Source organism: Rhinoderma darwinii, chromosome 5, assembly GCF_050947455.1.
Source record: "Rhinoderma darwinii isolate aRhiDar2 chromosome 5, aRhiDar2.hap1, whole genome shotgun sequence".
Classification (NCBI taxonomy): Eukaryota; Metazoa; Chordata; class Amphibia; order Anura; family Rhinodermatidae; genus Rhinoderma; species Rhinoderma darwinii.
In genome coordinates, this window is record NC_134691.1 from 152,318,011 (window position 1) to 152,336,300 (window position 18,290).

An 18,290-nucleotide genomic window follows, 5' to 3' on the forward strand; every position below is an offset into this window, starting at 1 on the left:
GGATATCTGAAATTGCTACATGATGATGTGTTTCCCTCTTTATGCACTGAAGCTGGCACGTTCCCTGAGTTTTTCCAGCAAGATGGTGCACCACCACATTATGGGTGTCAGGTCCGAGCATTCCTAGATGAACAGTTTCCTGGAAAGTGGATTAGTCGTCGTGGGCCAGTTGAATGGCCCCCTAGGTCTCCCGATCTGACCCCCTTAGACTTTTATCTTTGGGGTCATCTGAAGGCAATTGTCTATGCTGTGAAGATACGAAATGTGCAGCAACTGAAACTACGGATACTGGAAGCCTGTGCTAGCATTTCTTCTGCGGTGTTGCTATCAGTGTGTGAAGAGTGGGAGAAGAGGGTTGCATTGACAATCCAACACAATGGGTAGCACTTTGAACACATTTTATAAGTGGTCAGAAACGTGTAAATAACTCATGAAAGAATAAAGTAACGTTAAAACCAAGCACACCATTGTTTTTCTTGTGAAATTCTCAATAAGTTTGATGTGTCACATGACCCTCTTCCCATTGAAAAAAACTAAAGTTGGATACAAAATGGCCGACTTCAAAATGGCCGCCATGGTCAATACCCAGCTTGAAAAGTTTCCCCGCTCCCATATACTAATGTGCCACAAACAGGAAGTTAATATCACCAACCATTCCCATTTTATTTAGGTGTATCCATATAAATGGCCCACCCTGTATATATATATATATATATATATATATATATATATATATATATATATATATATATTGCCAATTTTATGTTGTAGGGGGCAATCTTCTTTAACACATTGTTCACTGACTCATAGGTGTGTAATAGGCACAGAAGCCAACAAAGAAGAAGCCACTCCCTGTATAAAACACTCGTAGTCTCTTAGGTCATTTTCACATGTGCGTGTTGTGGTGAATATTATTCATCAGTATTTGTAAACCACAACCATTAGTGGGTCCAAAATACAGAAGTAGTGCATTATACTTTTCTCTTTTTTATGTTACAATCCTGGTTTTGGCTTACAAATACTGAAGCACATTACTGACCAAAATACTGCCATGTGCAAGTGGCCTATTATAAGATACTCATATGGGTCATATAAAAGATACAACACACAATTCACCTGATATGTTTTATAATTCAATATGAAGTGTGGAGGATGGTACAAGATTAGTCATAAAGTATCAATGGCTTTTCCATGTGCTGTGCATATGAATTGAATATGAAAAACCTAACCTAAAAGATATTCTAGCGTGAAAGTAAAAGAGATATAATAAATCCTTGCCATACAATGATAAACTAGAATCAATATAAGTCTAAAATAATAGCACTGTAAAAAAATATATTATGAAACTAATAAAAATACATTTGGAAGAATCGTGTGATAGTATTTCTTCAGTTTTCCTTATCGTCACAAGATGTGGAAAATCAATATTTTCCCTTTATCTAGAAAAAAACAAAGTAATCATAGTTCAAAATCTCTGCAACTTGTGACTGCGAATAAAATCAAAGACTTGCTTGATGACATCACAAGGTTGGAAATCACAACTTGTTACTCACTTAGAGGAATTGAAATTAAAAAAAATATTCCAAAGGTCAAATATTCTAGTCTTGTTTGCTTAACATAATGCATTTTTTTGTCCACAAAAGGAATATAAAGTTTTATTCTGACTCTGTTATCTCTACTTCTCTATAAAAGTTAATAACATAGATCTGAAGTCTGTAAAGGGATCATGAAAGATATGCAAAAGATTATCATTGCAAATAGCCCTGTGTCATTGCATTTTGCACAGTCCGTCATATGGTAGCATTAGTAAAGGGGGCTTCATTGAATTGCTCTATAGAGCTAAGTAGCCCCAGTTGTGTATAACGCTCCCATATGCTAGTTTTAGGGTCTCCAAAACTCATCCAGAGCCAGAGTAAAAAAAAAAAAGTAGATATATATATATATATATATATATATATATATATATATATATATATATATATATATATATATATATATATATATATATATATTTATTTATTAACATTGAAGGACTGAGTTGTTGATTGACTTCCTAGTGTTCAAAGACTCAGTAGTTGTCTCTCACCTGGCGATTGATTAAATCTGATGTCAGGAGATATAATGCAAAGATATGACAACCAAAGATCCTTTGGAGAAGAAGGTTTGCTTAGGCAACAGTACAGTTTAATATTCCTGCTGTATTTGCCACTGTCAGATCAAGACTTTTTCAGCTGATATCACTTGAGAAAGCTGTGGGCAGCCGCACTTTTATTCTGCAGCTAACAAAGCACATTTGTGCAAATCAGAGATAAGACATCTCAAGATTGTTTATATAAAGGGGCCTCCTGTAATGACAGTTATCCTGGGACCAAAAATTGCATTTCAATAATAAAATTATGTGAAACTAAGTAACTTACTAATGTACTTTTATTTAAAATTCTGTACTAAATGGTGCAATTCAAACCGCGTGGATTGTTCCTGGAAGTCCTGGAGCTTTTCTAATAATGATGATGCCCCGACACAACCCCATGTGACTGAGGGCTTGCTTCATGTGCTGTTCGTGAACACGACCGCAGGGACTCTTACATTGCCTATTGCTTGAGTGCCGAGCAGAGCATCAGCTAGCGCTTTGCTAGGGACGCAAGCACTGCTCCCGACATCCATATTTGGTCAATTCAGGGGTTTCCTATCACTGGAGTTCCCGAGGGGAGCATCAGCTGATGCACTGCCTGGGGACTACAGCACTTCTGCCAACGTCACTGTCAATATCCATATATGGACAATGACATCGGCAGAAGTACTGGACTCCTCGAGCAAAGCGTCAGCTGATGCTCTGCCTGGGGACTACAGCACTTCTGCCCACGTCACTGTCCATATATGGACAGTAACGTCGGCACCATTACTGGAGTCTCTGAGCAGAGCATCAGCTGATGCTCTGTCCAGGGACTCCAGCCCTGCACCCGACATCACGGGTTTCCTATGCTGGAGTTCCCAAGCAGACCATCAGCTTATGCTCTGCTCAGGGACACCAGTTCTGCTGCCGACGTCATTGTACATATATGGACAGTGACAGTGACGTTGGCAGAAGTGCTGTAGTGCCCAGGCAGAGAATCGGATGATGTTTTGCTCGGGAACTCTAGCTATAGGAAACCTGTGAATTGACCAATTATCAACGTCAGGGGCAGTGCTGGAGTCTCAAGCAAAGCGCTTGCTGATGATCTACTTGGGACTCAAGCAATAGGCAATGTGTCAGCCCCTTGACGTCATGTACTCGAACAGCACATGAAGCAAGCCCTCAATCACGTGGGGCAGTGTTGGAGCGTCATCATTATTAGAAAAGCTCCAGGACTTCCGGGAACAATTCACAAGGTTTGAACTGCACCATTTAGTACAGAATTTTTAATTAAAGTATATTAGTAAATTACTTCGTTTCACATAAATATATTATTGCAATGCAATTTTTGGTCCTGGATAACCCCTTTAATCAATGTCAATGCACACAACCTCTTTTCAGACATAATGGAGGCGTTTTACGCCTCGAATTACGCCTGAAAAGACGGCACCAATACGTCGGCAAACATCTGCCCATTGCTTGCAATGGGTATTAGGGTGTTCTCTGCAGACGAGCTGTCATTTTACGCGTCGCTGTCAAAATACGGCGCGTAAAATGACGGCTCGTCAAAAGAAGTGCAGGCCACATCTTGGGACGTTTTTGGAGCCGTTTTCTCATAGACTTTATTGAAAATAGCTCCAAAAACGGCCGTAAAAACGCTGCGAAAATGCTGCGAAAAACGCGAGTTGCTCAAAAAACGTCTGAAAATCAGGAGCTGTTTTCCCTTGAAAACAGCTCCGTATTTTCAGACGTATTTTGTTAATCGTGTGAACATACCCTTACACTTACCCCTTTATTATAAATGGCCTACCATGACATAATGGAAAATAAGGCAAATTTGTAATATATTTTGTGTTTTAATTTCCCATCTTTTCATTTCTCTTTCAATAAGCACCATGCATTTAAGGAAAAAGAAGGCAATTAAAGAGGATCTGTCAATAGTTTATTAATTCGCTATCTCCAAACTAATCTTATAGACGCTATGATGCTGATAACTACAGTGTAATTTTTTTTTCAAAAACATTTATTATTTGCAAAGTTCTGTGGATTTTTTTGAAATATGCTTATTTGTCTGTACTTGCCAAATGGGAGGTAACTCTTTCTTTTCACTCTAATATTAAATATTTTCTGTTTGATGCTGCCCAATCAGCATCATACAGTTCTCCTCTTCCCAGCCCAGCAACACAGCGTGGTCATATATTACACAGCTTCCATTCCCGGCTGTGTTTTCAACTGGGGATATCTCCTGTTGTTTCACAGCTAGAATCTGTTCTAAGTGGTCCACAGCCGGAGATATGGCTATTTGAAGTGATCCCCCTTCCCTCCAACCTCAGTCTCTCACACTGTGTGAAGCAGCTTCATTCTGATAGGACAGTGTCAGAGGCTGTGAGGTAGCTCCAAAAAAAGCTCATAACTGTTAAAATCATAAACTTTTTGGGACACAATTTCCACTAGCATTATCAGTGTGACAGTGCCTATTAGATTAGCTAGGAGATAGGGCATTACTAAACTAGTGACAGATTATCTTTAAATGGCATTACAAATAGCCATATAGAATAGTCAAGATTTGATTAAAGAAATATTAATTCTACTTTTTGTGTTTGTGTGTGTGTGTGTGTGTGTGTATGCCATCCTGATAGACAACCCCTTTAAGTAAGTTCATTTTGAACAAATTTGGCAACTTGTTGTGTTAGATGGCAGGCCTAACACAGTGACATGTTGGTAGCAAGAGTAAACAAGAGTATCAAGAAGTAAACATTTAAACCTCAGACATTTTAAGATTAAAACATGAATTGCTCATTGTTAATAGAGATGAGCACATTGATTCTAAAAAATTGAATTTGGTGCAAATTTCCCAAAAGTTTCTAATTCTGAAAAATCCGAAACTGTTAGGGTTTGTGGATCACAAATCGGCAAAATTTTACAGATTAATAAAAGGAAGGGGGAAGAAGAGGAGATAAAATATCCATATTCCCATGGTCTCCCGTAGCAATGCATCCACCCTGGCCTCCTGAGGTGACATTGTTTTGTCCTATGTGACCACTGCAGCCAATCACATGGGACAAAACGACATAATCTCGGGAGACCGGCAGGGATGTGTCACTACGGAAAACCAGAGGCGGTGATTATGGAATTTTAGAGTAGGAATTGCAAGTTTCCCGATTGCTCTGTTTGACTTTATGATGTCTTCTAGGATTGTATTCCATTTGAATATAGTCCTAGAAGACATTACAGAGCCATACATTGTGATTGGAGCAACTTGTAATTGATTCACAAAAAAATTATTCGGGCTGAATCGAATTGGACAGCCAATTCGATAGAACTAGATAAACTAATTTCGGGAAATTCGCCCATCTTTAACTGTTAGCAGATGCAGATTTGTTAAAATTTTTATCTTCAACTGAAATTCCTCCAGCACCTATAGTGGAGAATTAAATGTGAATAAAACGAAACTGCAAGGGTATGTTCACACGACAGCGTAAAAAACGTCCGTAATTTACGGAGCGTAATTGCCAGAATCCGCCTTGGAATTTCAGTCGTCTTCGAGGCGTAATTCCGTGCGGTTTTTTTTCGGGCCGTCATTTGGCGCGCTTTTGTGCGCGTTTACGCAGCGTTAATTCAGGCGTAATTTACGCGCGTAAAACGAAGCGGTTTTTTTGGCATGCTCCATGTGTAGGCTAAATCCAACCCACTAGGGGCTGTGCTTGTATTCCAGGCCTATAAAAATGCACCACCCACATCCCCAACTTCCCTTTTTCAATTACTGGTTGTTTGTGGGTGGAAAATGAATCCAAGCATCTTACCAGGGCCATCCCAGCTTGACCAGCAGGGCGAACAACATAGAGAAAGGCGCATAAGAGTGCGGCGCCGCCATATGGGCCTGTTGATGCACATTTTGCTGAACGTCATGCGCCGAAGAAGGATTCGCCAGGTAGGTTGGGGCAAGAATGGATTGTGTTCCAAATGAGTTCAAAATATACGCTGTTGCATATTCTAATGGACCATATGGTCACACTTTGTTTCCCAGGCACATGAAAGTCGGCGCAGATATTGGGTGCACCCCATAAATGTGTTGCACACTGAAAGGGGACACATTGGGCAGCTTTATGAGGAGCTAAGAGGGTGAGTTTGTTTAGCGTTGTTTTTTATACCAGTACATAGATGATATATTTCCCCAAACCTCCCTTGCTAATGCTCGTTTGAGGTACAATTGTGCGGCCAGGTGTGTTGCATGAGCCTGCAATTGCTGCAGCAGACAGCGTTTCTCATTACAACCTCACATGTGTATCCAGTTAGGCCTAATTTGTTCACTTACACCACTGTCTCTGAGTCTACATATGTTGGGCCTCTAGTTGACCTCTAATTTATGTAAACCTGCGTACATTGATATGTCCTTTTCTGTGGAATACAGCTGGTGCCTACATGTGGGTCATGTTGTCATCAATCAGACGTATATGTTGCACATGCTATGTTATAGTATTTGACTTTTTAAAACTCTCTTTGTAACGCAACATTAGTTCTCTATGTTGTTCCCTTTTGCGTCTCAGGATGTATTTTATATTGTGTCTGTCTCAACAGGTTTCCAGAAAAGTTCTATGCATTTGTGCGGATGTCAATCCCGGCTTTTGACAGGCTGGCTGAAATTCTAGGGCCCCACCTTACGAGGCAGGATACCACTATGCGGACGTCCATTCCACCTGTTGAGAGGCTGCTGATCACGTTGCGGTGTGTTTGTATATGTTTGAGGGCTTGTTTTACACATTGTGCTGGATTTAGGTTAGGACTGGCCTGGCAACTCATGTGTGGTTTACTAATGTGTTTGCTAGAGTAATGTCATGTTGTTGTACCTTGTAAGGAGTTTTGTCTAATTAGGTTTTTTTTCCTTTTTTTTCCACATTTCTTGCAACAGGGGAGAGTTATTCATCCCTGCACCTGCAATTCCGTGCTGGCAAATCCACCATCAGTGGAATTGTCAGGTGCACATGCCGGGTGATCTGGCAGTATTTGCAGCCCATTGCGATGCCCAGTCCGACTCGTGAGATTTGGTTGCAGGTAGCAGCAGGCTTTCAATCTGTGGCCAATTTCCCCAATTGCATAGGCGCCGTAGACGGTAAGCACGTACGTGTGCAGCAGCCACCTCGGTCAGGATCATATTCCTTCAACTACAAGAAGTATTTTTCAGTGGTCCTGATGACGGTGGCTGATGCATCGTACAAGTTTGTTGCTATTGACGTCGGCGCATATGGAAGCACTGGGGACTCCCGGGCGCTACTGACATCAAATTTAGGGAGACACATACTGACAGATCAGGTAACTCTACCTCCTCCCCAACCTCTTCCTGGTACCACGCACCCAGTCCCCTTCGTTCTGGTATCGGATAAGGCTTTTCCACTGATGCAGAACTTGCTGCGCCCATACCCACGGAGGAGACTAGATGTTTGGAAGAGAGTCTTCAATGAGAGGCTGAGCCGGGCACGACGCTTCGTGGAGTGCACCTTTGGGATCATGGTTAGTAAGTGGAGGGTCTTTACCTGTGCACTTCAGTTGGATGCGTCCACAGTTGATGGGGTCATTAAAGCTGCCTGTGTTCTTCACAACTATGTTCGGGATCAGGAGCATGGTGACGTGGAGGTGGAGACACAGACAGCTTTCCGTGACCCCCACATCCACTGGAATTTAGGCAGACCATCCAACCGTGGAGTACAGGTGAGAGATGCCTTCACTGACTACTTCATGAGTCCCAAAGGTGCAGTGTCCTGGCAGGATTCCAGCCGCAGTGAGCAGCAGCCCATCCCGGAGTAGTCGAAAGAACATGTTTCGGATTTTGCCAAGAAAATTGGGGATACGGATCAGACATCCACCCCCCTTATGAGACACTATGTGTTGGAGCAATGTGGCATGGGGGAAGGCACGTTCAAACGCCTGGAACCTGCCAACTGTTGGTAGTGACAATCTGCAGTAATGGTGGAGATATCCGAGCACCTACAAATATGTGTGTTGTCAACTCTGAAGATAATGTTAGTTGTCTTGCTTTTTCCATGTGTCCGTTTGTGTTTATACCAATGTTGTGGGTTGTGATATTAAAAAGTTCCAGCCAATAAAACGATAGAAATCTTTTACTTTCCAGCTAGGTTACATATTGAGCAATTACATCATTGCCTCAAATGCTCCTTCAATCATGGCAACAAAATTTGGGAACATGAAAATCCTTCAAAACATGAACTCATAACATGAGTGGTACACAACACAAGGGAAGGGGCTACATTTGGGTGAAACGGGGAGGAGAGTCATAATTTGAAGGGCCAGGATAATGGGGTGGGAAATATTGGGAGGGTGGGTAAGGGAACCTAGGTTCCATGACCTGGGATGCAGCAGAGGGAATGGCTGAGGAGGGTGGGGGCTGTGGTGTCTCCGTCTGGGTGGAGACACTGACGGGTCGTGGGCTCAGGGGCATTGTGGCCGATGGCTCCCTCACGCCAGTGGCCCGATGGAGGTTGAATACCAGCTCCTCCAGGGGTGGGAGTGGGGCTGCGATCTCAAAGGCTGCCCCCGCGGCTAGAGTGTAGGCCATGTAAGAGTGGCAAACATGGCGTTGCAACTGGCGGCAGCGAGATGCAACGGCGTAGCCAAAGAAATCGTACTCGTCATCGCCGTCGACCCTCCGGATAAAGGACATGGCGTTGGACTCAACTTCCAGTTGCCGTTACATTGTCCGGAGGGTCCTCCGAGATCGGTGTCGTGTGGGAGGAGAGTGGATGGGGGGTGGCAGAGGGGTTGGGCTGGCAACTGGCATCTGGGTGGCAGCAGGTGGGGCAGGGTTTCGATCACCCACTTCGGAGGACGGAGAGAAGGCACAAGGTTCCGCCTCTGATGCCGATTCGTGCTCCGCTTCCGCAGGTGCCTGCTGAGAGGTGGAAGGAGTTGGATCCCTGTCCCTCAGCTGCTGGTCCTGTTGTGCAGGGGTATCCTCCTCCGTCGGGGGCCGAACATTGCCCGAGGATCTGATAACGTTAAAGGAGAATATGAAGTATTTGTGCAGCACACATGTCTCTCATCCTTTCTTTTAAAATTGCTGAACAATACCTAGCCCTCAACCACTATGCCTACCAATGCACTGCAATACACCATTAAACAACACGTAGTGGTTTACAAATGGATGGAAAAACTTACTGGCGGAGTGCCCTGTTGGGCAGGAGGAACAGCAGCTGCTCGTGGTACGGGCATTGTGACCCGTGTGCCGGAGATGAGCCACTCCTCTCAGCTTTCTTCATGTCCCGCATGAACCTGTCCCGGACACTTTTCCAGCGGGTCTGGAGGTCTTTCTCTGCAACAAATAGGGAACAGGAACTCAGGACCCCAAGATCACATTATTCCTTTCAAGTCAATGTACCCTTGGTCTGTAGTTTATAAATAAAGTTACGTGTGGGTTCAAACAAACACAGCTAAGATGTGTGTATTTTAGATGTGAAAATGTACTTGCTCCTTTACGCCTGTCATCAGAAAAACATTGCTGGGCCGAGACACACCATTTCCCTGTATAAACACAAAACATCATGATTCTATTGACCTACATGGACACATGACAAACACTCACCAATTTCGCTCTGCTCCTTATTGGGCCGCCTCACCCAGTCGGGGTACAGCGCCACGCATATCTCCTCCCAGGAGTCCTGTCTCAGAGCCCGATTGGAATACCCTGGCACCTGCTTATTCCACAGATTGGTGCGAGACTCCACCTTAACAACATACCAAGGCAAATTAAAACCAAACAGAAATGGCAAATCAAACTGTAAGGAACGTGCATTACCTTTGACAGATGGCTTAGTTTATGCAGTGCCAGAAAATAACAACACACACATGGTAATATTTTGGTTGAATCCAAAAATCACATGACAAATTTCACTGCTAATCTAAGTACGGTGGTTACTTCATCAAGTACAGTGCGTAATGCTACCCGCGGGGGTTGGAGATGCAAGGAAATGCAAGCCAGGGGGGATTTTGTGGTGGGGACCCATTGCTGTGCTCCAAACACACAGCAACCATCCGCAAGTGAAAATTGCAAAATCACACATAAAGAGCACATGTGCGGCACACCTTCAACACACCATAAGGGGGGATTGACACAAGCGTGTATTCGGTCCGTGCGGGCCGCGTGGTTTTCACGCGGCACGCATGGACCAATACAAGTCTATGGGGCAGTACAGACAGTCCGTGCTTTTTGCGCAGCGTTTGTCTGCTGCGCAAAAAGCGCGACAGGTTCAATAACTCTGCGTATTTCGCGCATCACGCACCCATTGAAGTCAAAGGGTGCGTGAAAATCACGCGCACCACACGGAAGCACTTCCGTGGGACGAGCGTGATTTGCGCAACAGCAGTGAAAAGGATGAATGAAAACAGAAAAGCACCACGTGCTTTTCTGTTTCCGAACGTCCAAACGGAGTGTCTTTGCGATGAGCGAAGCCGGACAAGCGTACCGAACTTCACCGGGTTCGGCCAAACTCGTTTTGGCCGAACCCGGCAAAAAAATTATCGGTACGCGACGTTAGGAGATAGTCACTGTCCATGGTGCTGAAAGAGTTAAACTGTTTCAGCACCATGGACCGTGACTTCCGATCCCAATATACATGAGCCTGTAGAAAAAAAAACGAAGTTCTGACTTACCGATAACTCCCGGCGTCTTCCTCCAGTCTGACCTCCCGGGATGACAATTCAGTCCAAGTGACAGCTCCAGCCAATCACAGGCCAAGCAGAGGCTGCAGCGGTCACATGGACTGGCGCGTCATCCAGGGAGGTGGGGCCCAATGTCACGAGAGGCGCGTCACCAAGGACGCGTCACCAAGGCAACGGCTGGGAAGTTCTCGGTAAGTACGAACTTTTTCTTTTTTTTCTACAGGTTTTGCGATATTGTGTTCGACATTCACTGTCGAGGGTGCTGAAAGAGTTAGCTCTTTTAGCACCTTGGACAGTGACGGCCGTCGACTAGCCTCAGACACGGATGTCACACGCAGCTGTCAAATGGTTTTTGCACGCGCAAAACGCCGCGTTGTTTGCGCGCGCAAAAACGCAACGCTCGTGTGAATCTGCCCTAAATGAGATACAAATTGCGGAAAAAATGTGCCTACACAGAGCAAACGACAAGAAAGCAATGTGGCCAGCTTTAACATTGAGGAGTCTCAAACAGAGAGAGTGGACAGTTTGTTAGTTAAAAACAGCTACACCTGCGCTGTGAGGTCTGTGCGCAATTGCATGTGCAGTTGTTGCTACCCAAATGGCATGTTCCAGAAGACAAGTTCAACAGTACATACATTGCATTGTGTATGTGTAGATTGTGGGCATGTATGTAAAGATACACAGATTCACAAAACACATGACAGAAAATGAGAAAACAGGGCCTAGACACATGGTTGCACCTGCATAGTGTCTTCAGTGTACAAGGAAATCCCCCCCCCCTCTTAAATACAATCCAAGCAACATTATGCCTATCATTTGGTACTTACTTCGGAGATGAGGGCATCCACGTCGATGTGCATCCTCCTGTACGTGGGGGGTGCCATGCTGAAGCAGTCAAATCTTTGGTTTTTATTACCTAGCTTCCAAATGCCTAAAATGGCCTTTGAAAATGGCTGCATTGGAAACACCCCTTGGGGGAGGGCTTTTGAAGGTTGGGGCGTATATTCGGGGCGTAATTTCACGCGTAATTCCATCCGTAACGCCACAAAATACGCGCACAATGGGCGTCCAAACGCCTGAAACACTTTTCAGCAGAATAACATTGGCTTCAATGGGATTACGGCGCGCCGAATACGCCCCAAGAAGTGACAGGTCACTTCTTTGACGCGGGCGTCTATTTACGCGCCGTTATTTGACAGCGGTGCGTAAATTTACGCCTCATGTGAACAAACAAGCGTCAGCCCATTGCTTTCAATGGGCAGATGTTTGTCAACGCATTCAAGACGTAATTTCGGGCGTAATTCAACGCGTAAAACGCCTGAATTACGTCCGTAATTAGTGCGTGTGAACATACCCCAAAGCTTATAGAAGAGTTTATTATGAAATATTAAAATTGAGTGTTCCTTTAACTCCTTAACGCCGAAGGACGGATATATCCGTCCTCAGCAGCTGCTAGTTCGCGCAGGAGGACGGATATATCCGTCCTGTGATCGCGCGGGTACTGACAGCGTACCCATGTGATCAGCGGCAGGAGCACGGCTGTTATAGACAGCCTGGCTCCTGCTGCAACTGCCGGAATCGAAGCGCGCGCCGATTCCGGCAGTTTAACCCATTAAATGCCGCTGTCAATAGTGACAGCGGCATTTAATGTGTTTGACAGAGGGAGGGAGCTCCCTCTGTCACCCGATCGGCACCCCCGCAAACAAATCGCGGGTCGCCGTCGGGTTTCCATGACAGCCGGGGGTCTAACAAAGAACCCCAGGTCTGTCTTCAGCATCTGCCTATTAGGCGATGCCAGAGGCATGACCTAATAGGTTGCCTGTCAGTTTTAGGGGGGATTCACACGAGCGTGTATTCGGTCCGTGCGGGCCGCGTGGTTTTCACGCGGCACGCATGGACCAATACAAGTCTATGGCGCAGTACAGACAGTCCATGCTTTTTGCGCAGCGTTTGTCTGCTGCGCAAAAAGCGCGACAGGTTCAATAACTCTGCGTATTTCGCGCATCACGCACCCATTGAAGTCAATGGGTGCGTGAAAATCACGCGCACCACACGGAAGCACTTCCGTGGGACGAGCGTGATTCGCGCAACAGCAGTGAAAAGGATGAATGAAAACAGAAAAGCACCACGTGCTTTTCTGTTTCCAAGCATCCAAACGGAGTGTCTTTGCGAGGAGCGAACCCCGACAACCGAGGCAAACTTCACCGGGTTCGGCCAAACTCGTTTCCGGTCCGCGACGTCGGGAGAGATTCACTGTGCATGGTGCTGAAAGAGTTAAACTGTTTCAGCACCATGGACAGTGACTTGCGATCCCAAAACACATGAACCTGTAAAAAAAACCGAAGTTCTAACTTACCGATTACTCCTGTCTCCTTCCTGCAGTCCGACCTCCCGGGATGACACTTCAGTTCAAGTGACAGCTCCAGCCAATCACAGGCCAAGCACAGGCTGCAGCCAATCACAGGCTGCAGCGGTCACTTGGACTGCCGCGTCATCCAGGGAGGTGGGGCCCGATGTCAAGAGAGGCGCGTCACCAAGGACGCGTCACCAAGGACGCGTCACCAAGGCAACGGCCGGGAAGTTCTCGGTAAGTAGGAACTTTATCTTTTTTTTTTACAGGTTTTTCGCTGTTGTGTTCGGCATTCACTGTCGAGGGTGCTGAAAGAGTTAGCTCTTTCAGCACCTTGGACAGTGACGGGCGTTGACAAGCCTCATCTCTATGATGCCGGCTGCGCGAAAATCACGCAGCCGCGCATCAGACACGCATGACACACGCAGCTGTCAAATGGTTTTTGCGCTCGCAAAACGCCGCGTTGTTTGCGCGCGCAAAAACGCAACGCTCGTGTGAATCTGGCCTTACACTGACAGGCAATAATGCTTCGGTATACCAAAGCATTATATATGCGATCAACAGATCGCATAGTGAAGTCCCCTGATGGGACTTAAAAAAAAAATTACAATCGGTTAAATAAAGTTTGTGAAAAAAATAAATAAAAAAATTACAGTCAAAGTCAAATAAAACTACTTTTTTGGCCCAAAAAGTGGTTTTATTTATTAAAACTGTCAAAACAAATCACACCTACACATATATGGTATCCCCGCGATCGTAACAACTTGACCAATAAAATGAACACATTAACTAAACCGCCGGATGAACGGCGTCCAAAGAAAACGCAAAAAATAACGGCAAAATTCTCTCTTTTCTCCCATTCCCCCCATAAAAAATAAAATAAAAATTAATCTATAAGTCCTATGTACCCCAAAATAGTACTAATGAAAACGACACATTGGCCCGCAAAAATCAAGCCCACGTACGGCCACATCGACGGAAAAATAAAAACGTTACGTCTCTTGGAATGCGGCGATGCAAAAACAAGTAATTTTTTTCTAAAAGGGTTTTTATTGTGCAAACGTAGGAAAACATAAAACTTCTACATATTTGGTATCCCCGTAATCGTGCCGACCCATAGAATAAAGGTAACATGTTATTTACGCTGCATAGTAAACGGCGTAAACTTATAACGTGAAAATTAATGCTGGAATAGCTGCTTATTTTCAATTCTTTCCTAAAATAAAGTTAATAAAAGTTAATCAATATGTTATAAGCATCTAAAAATGGTACAATTACAAAATAAAACTCGTCCCGCAAAAAACAAGCCCTTATACGGCTATGTCGACGGAATAAAAAAAAAGTTACGACTCTTGGAATGCGACCGTGAAAAAACAAATAATAATCCTTGGTCATTAACGTGCAAAATGGCCCGGTCATTAAGGGGTTAAGTAATATTTATTACTTAACCCACAGGATGGATGAATAAAGCAATAAATACAGGTCTTAAAGAAAAAATCATGAAAACTGTCGGCAGTGTTATAGACCAACCTCCCTTTTATCAAAGTGTAAACTTCTTGAGTCCTTCTACCCTAGATCAGTATGTGGCATGATATACTCTCATATACAGTGGTGTGTTGTGAGTGTTGACCACAAGGGGAAGCTTAAAGTTCACCAATTACAAATTCTAAGAAGTCTCCCGCAATGAGCGATGATATTTGCTTTATGTACATGATTTACGTTGCCCTTATAATGTCAAGAAATATGTAATCCTGCGTTTTAATTCATACTTGCTGGAATAAAGGCAACAAGACATATTGCTGCCTTTTTGTCTCCTTAAATGTTATAACAAATACTCGTTGCTGCTTTTATAATATGTGACATTTTAGAAGCTTAATTGCCTGCAGTGCAATTACATTTAAGTGCCGTTTCCTTCTTAATTTAGAGTGTGCCATGTATTAAAGAACTAGGTTGGCATTTTCCAGCACTAACACTGTGACTGACAGAAACCGAAAAAAGGAGAGACTGAGAGACGCAACACAACACACAGCAAATGTGAAGCTAAGGATCACGTGAGAGTAGCTGGAGTAGTGCTGTGCCTGCAATATACTGTACAGTATACTTGATATTCTGTAACAATGTAATCGAATATTAGTTCAATCTGTACATTTGAAAACAAAACGGTATTGATATTACTCCCTTTATAAGCAAAGGGGCTCCAATAACAAAGCAGAATATGTATAAATTCCCTACGGTTTCCTTGTCAGCCCAAAAGCCGAAAAACAGACAATTTTACAAAATCCTTAGATTACATAGTTACATAGTTTGTACGGTTGAAAAAAGACACATGTCCATCAAGTTCAACCAAGGGATGGGAAAGGGGAAGTGGGATGGGAAAGGGGAAGTAAAAAATTTCTACACATAGCAGTTAATATTTTTTTGTTCTAGGAAATTATCTAACCCATTTTTAAAGCCATCTACTGTCCCTGCTGTGACCAGCTCCTGCGGTAGGCTATTCCATAGATTCACAGTTCTCGCTGTAAAGAAGGCTTGTCGCCTCTGCAGGTTGAACCTTTTTTTCTCCAGACGGAGGGAGTGCCCCCTTGTTTTTTGAGGGGGTTTTACATGGAACAGGATTTCGCCATATTTTTTGTATGCGCCATTCATATATTTATATAAGTTAATCATGTCCCCCCTTAGTCGTCTTTTCTCAAGGCTAAATAGGTTTAGTTCTTTTAATCTTTCCTCATAACTTAGATTCTCCATGCCCCTTATTAGCTTCGTTGCTCTTCTTTGTATTTTTTCCAACTCCAGGGCATCCTTTCTATGAACTGGAGCCCAGAACTGGACTGCATATTCTAGATGAGGCCTCACTAATGCTTTGTAAAGTGGTAATATTACATCCCTGTCCCGCGAGTCCATGCCTCTTTTGATACACGACAATATTTTGCTGGCCTTTGAAGCAGCTGATTGACACTGCATGCTGAAATTTAGTTTATGATTTACAAGTACACCCAGATCCTTCTCAACAATTGACTCCCCCAGATGGCCGCATTGTTTTCTGCTAATAGATTTTCTATCAATTTGAATTCCCTGCAGCCCTACAAGCGTATTATCAGATCACTCTATATTGAAGGTGGTCTTTTGTGTAAACAGAACTCCACTTACATGTCGTAATAAAACGACACTGTTACGAGGTATTGAATAGCAGCCCTCAAACTCCTCGTTGGTGGGTTGTTAAAAAGCGAGCGCTGTATTACAATTAGCATGTCCGCCTGGCTTAGAGAGATCTAGCGATCCACTCAATGGCACCTTTACAAGGATTCATGAAACCACATGATCCCTCTCTGCCAATCAGCTGAGAGGGACACTCATCACAATTCCCTTATGGCCCCCAGAATAGGAGTTTGGGTGCTATTCAGTGGCTACAATAGCACACTATTGCTTAGTATTATTAACACATTCTCAGATGTTCTGATCTACAAAGGTCTATCTCCGTGACGCAGCCTTTTTAAGATTATATTAATACAATTTTGTTGTTTTGCATTTTCTGAATATACTGGTGTAGGTACATCAAAGATCAACCTTCGCTTCAGGATATTACAGAATTTGTTTTAATGTGCTTTAATTGAATGAAAAAATAACAAAAATAATCCAAGCATGATAGTGTAAAGAATATGCACTGGATTGACTCTACCCATTTACATGTTATATATGTGTGACTACACTTTTGTATGATTTTCTGCATAAACAATCATTTTCAATGAACTGCGCTTCATTTGTAAACTAAGGTAACGCTCGCCTTTTAATATAAGTCATCATAATTTATGTTGAGTATTGAGTAGTATAATAAAACTCATTACTATTATCTGCTTTCCTGCTGACCATCTATATCCAAACTATAGTTTGTGCCATATACTTGCAACATATGTATCTGCTCTGAATCATCTGATTTTGTAGATTTTGGCATTGAATATCTTATTCGGTCTATTACCTAACTTTCTCTATTTTTCTTTATTCAGTCAACCAACAAAAGAAATGCATATATATCAAAAAATGGCAAAGCGCGCAACATTTGTAATATGGGCTGTATTTTATGAGCTGGACATGGGGCTGTGGCGATCACGTGATTTCTGGTCAATTATGTTCATGATGGCCTTGATGTGGTTTATAAGACTTTATCTACATTATTGCAGTCAGTGGCTTTTCCTCCAGGCTATTTCCATTCCTGTTTTCACGTAAGCATCCTTCGCTGTGTTTAAAGTGCACCTGTCTCCAATAATTATCATTTTGTGAATCATAAACACTGTATACACTCTGTTATTTATTTATCTAACGACAGATTCTGAAAATTCTGGCGTTGTTATTTATGTCGTAGTGTTGTCATTTTGTGTCCATTGCATGTAAACAAGAAATGAAATTCAGAAAGCTGTTGTCAAATTTTCTGAATATAAACATACATAAATATATGTGCATATATATGTGTGTGTGTGTGTGTGTGTGTGTGTGTTTTTGTGCATGTTTTATGTTTTCTTCTTGCACATGGGCTTAAATAGAATAGACTACTGTTAAAAAAAATAGTACCACCTAAAAAAAATTTTTTTCCTACCCATTTTTGACTGATTTGTTACGTATTTACTCATATATGTTATTATATTGACACTGATGGTACATTTTCTGCCTGGTTCTAATCTATTCTAAAAAATATGATGCACTGACAAATCTGTTCCCATACATTTTTTATACAATACTTTAAAAATAAATAAAAATAAATAGAACTACAATACTAGTGTGAGTAAGCCCTTATTCACTTATTCAGTGCAGATCCCATTTGTTAATAGTATGGCTTCATAGCTTAAGTCTCTTTCATGTATTTAGTTAAAAGGATGCTCGAAGTGCTTGACATATTTTACAGATTTTTTTCTCTTTGATTTAAATATCCCGGAGACAAGCAATGTGAGTCACTTAGTTAGAATCTTATTCAATTCTATTTTGCAGGTATAAAAGACCATTCAGATTTCCAGACCATTGGATGATAGAGTAGCAGAATTTTACTACACTTCTCAACCATATGAAAATAAAAAAAAACATGTACTTAGCTTACATTTTATTACTAGTATATTTAAACTTAACCCACTTACATAGCTTCTGACCATGACAGGATATCCCACCAGGGGT

The 18,290-nt window shown here is 42.8% G+C and overlaps 1 protein-coding gene across 4 annotated transcripts in view; it reads left to right on the top strand.

The window, feature by feature from the left end:
* Nucleotides 1-18,290, top strand: part of LOC142651667 (uncharacterized) — a 306,296-nt gene that overhangs the window by 220,637 nt on the left and 67,369 nt on the right. For 3 of the 4 annotated variants that reach the window (XM_075826652.1, XM_075826651.1, XM_075826653.1), the window contains one exon: nucleotides 17,135-17,350. The exons of the other annotated variant lie outside the window; for it this stretch is intronic. In XM_075826652.1, the coding sequence (XP_075682767.1) occupies nucleotides 17,135-17,350 (216 nt within the window). The remainder of the gene's footprint in view (nucleotides 1-17,134; nucleotides 17,351-18,290) is intronic. 4 annotated transcript variants of the gene reach the window in all.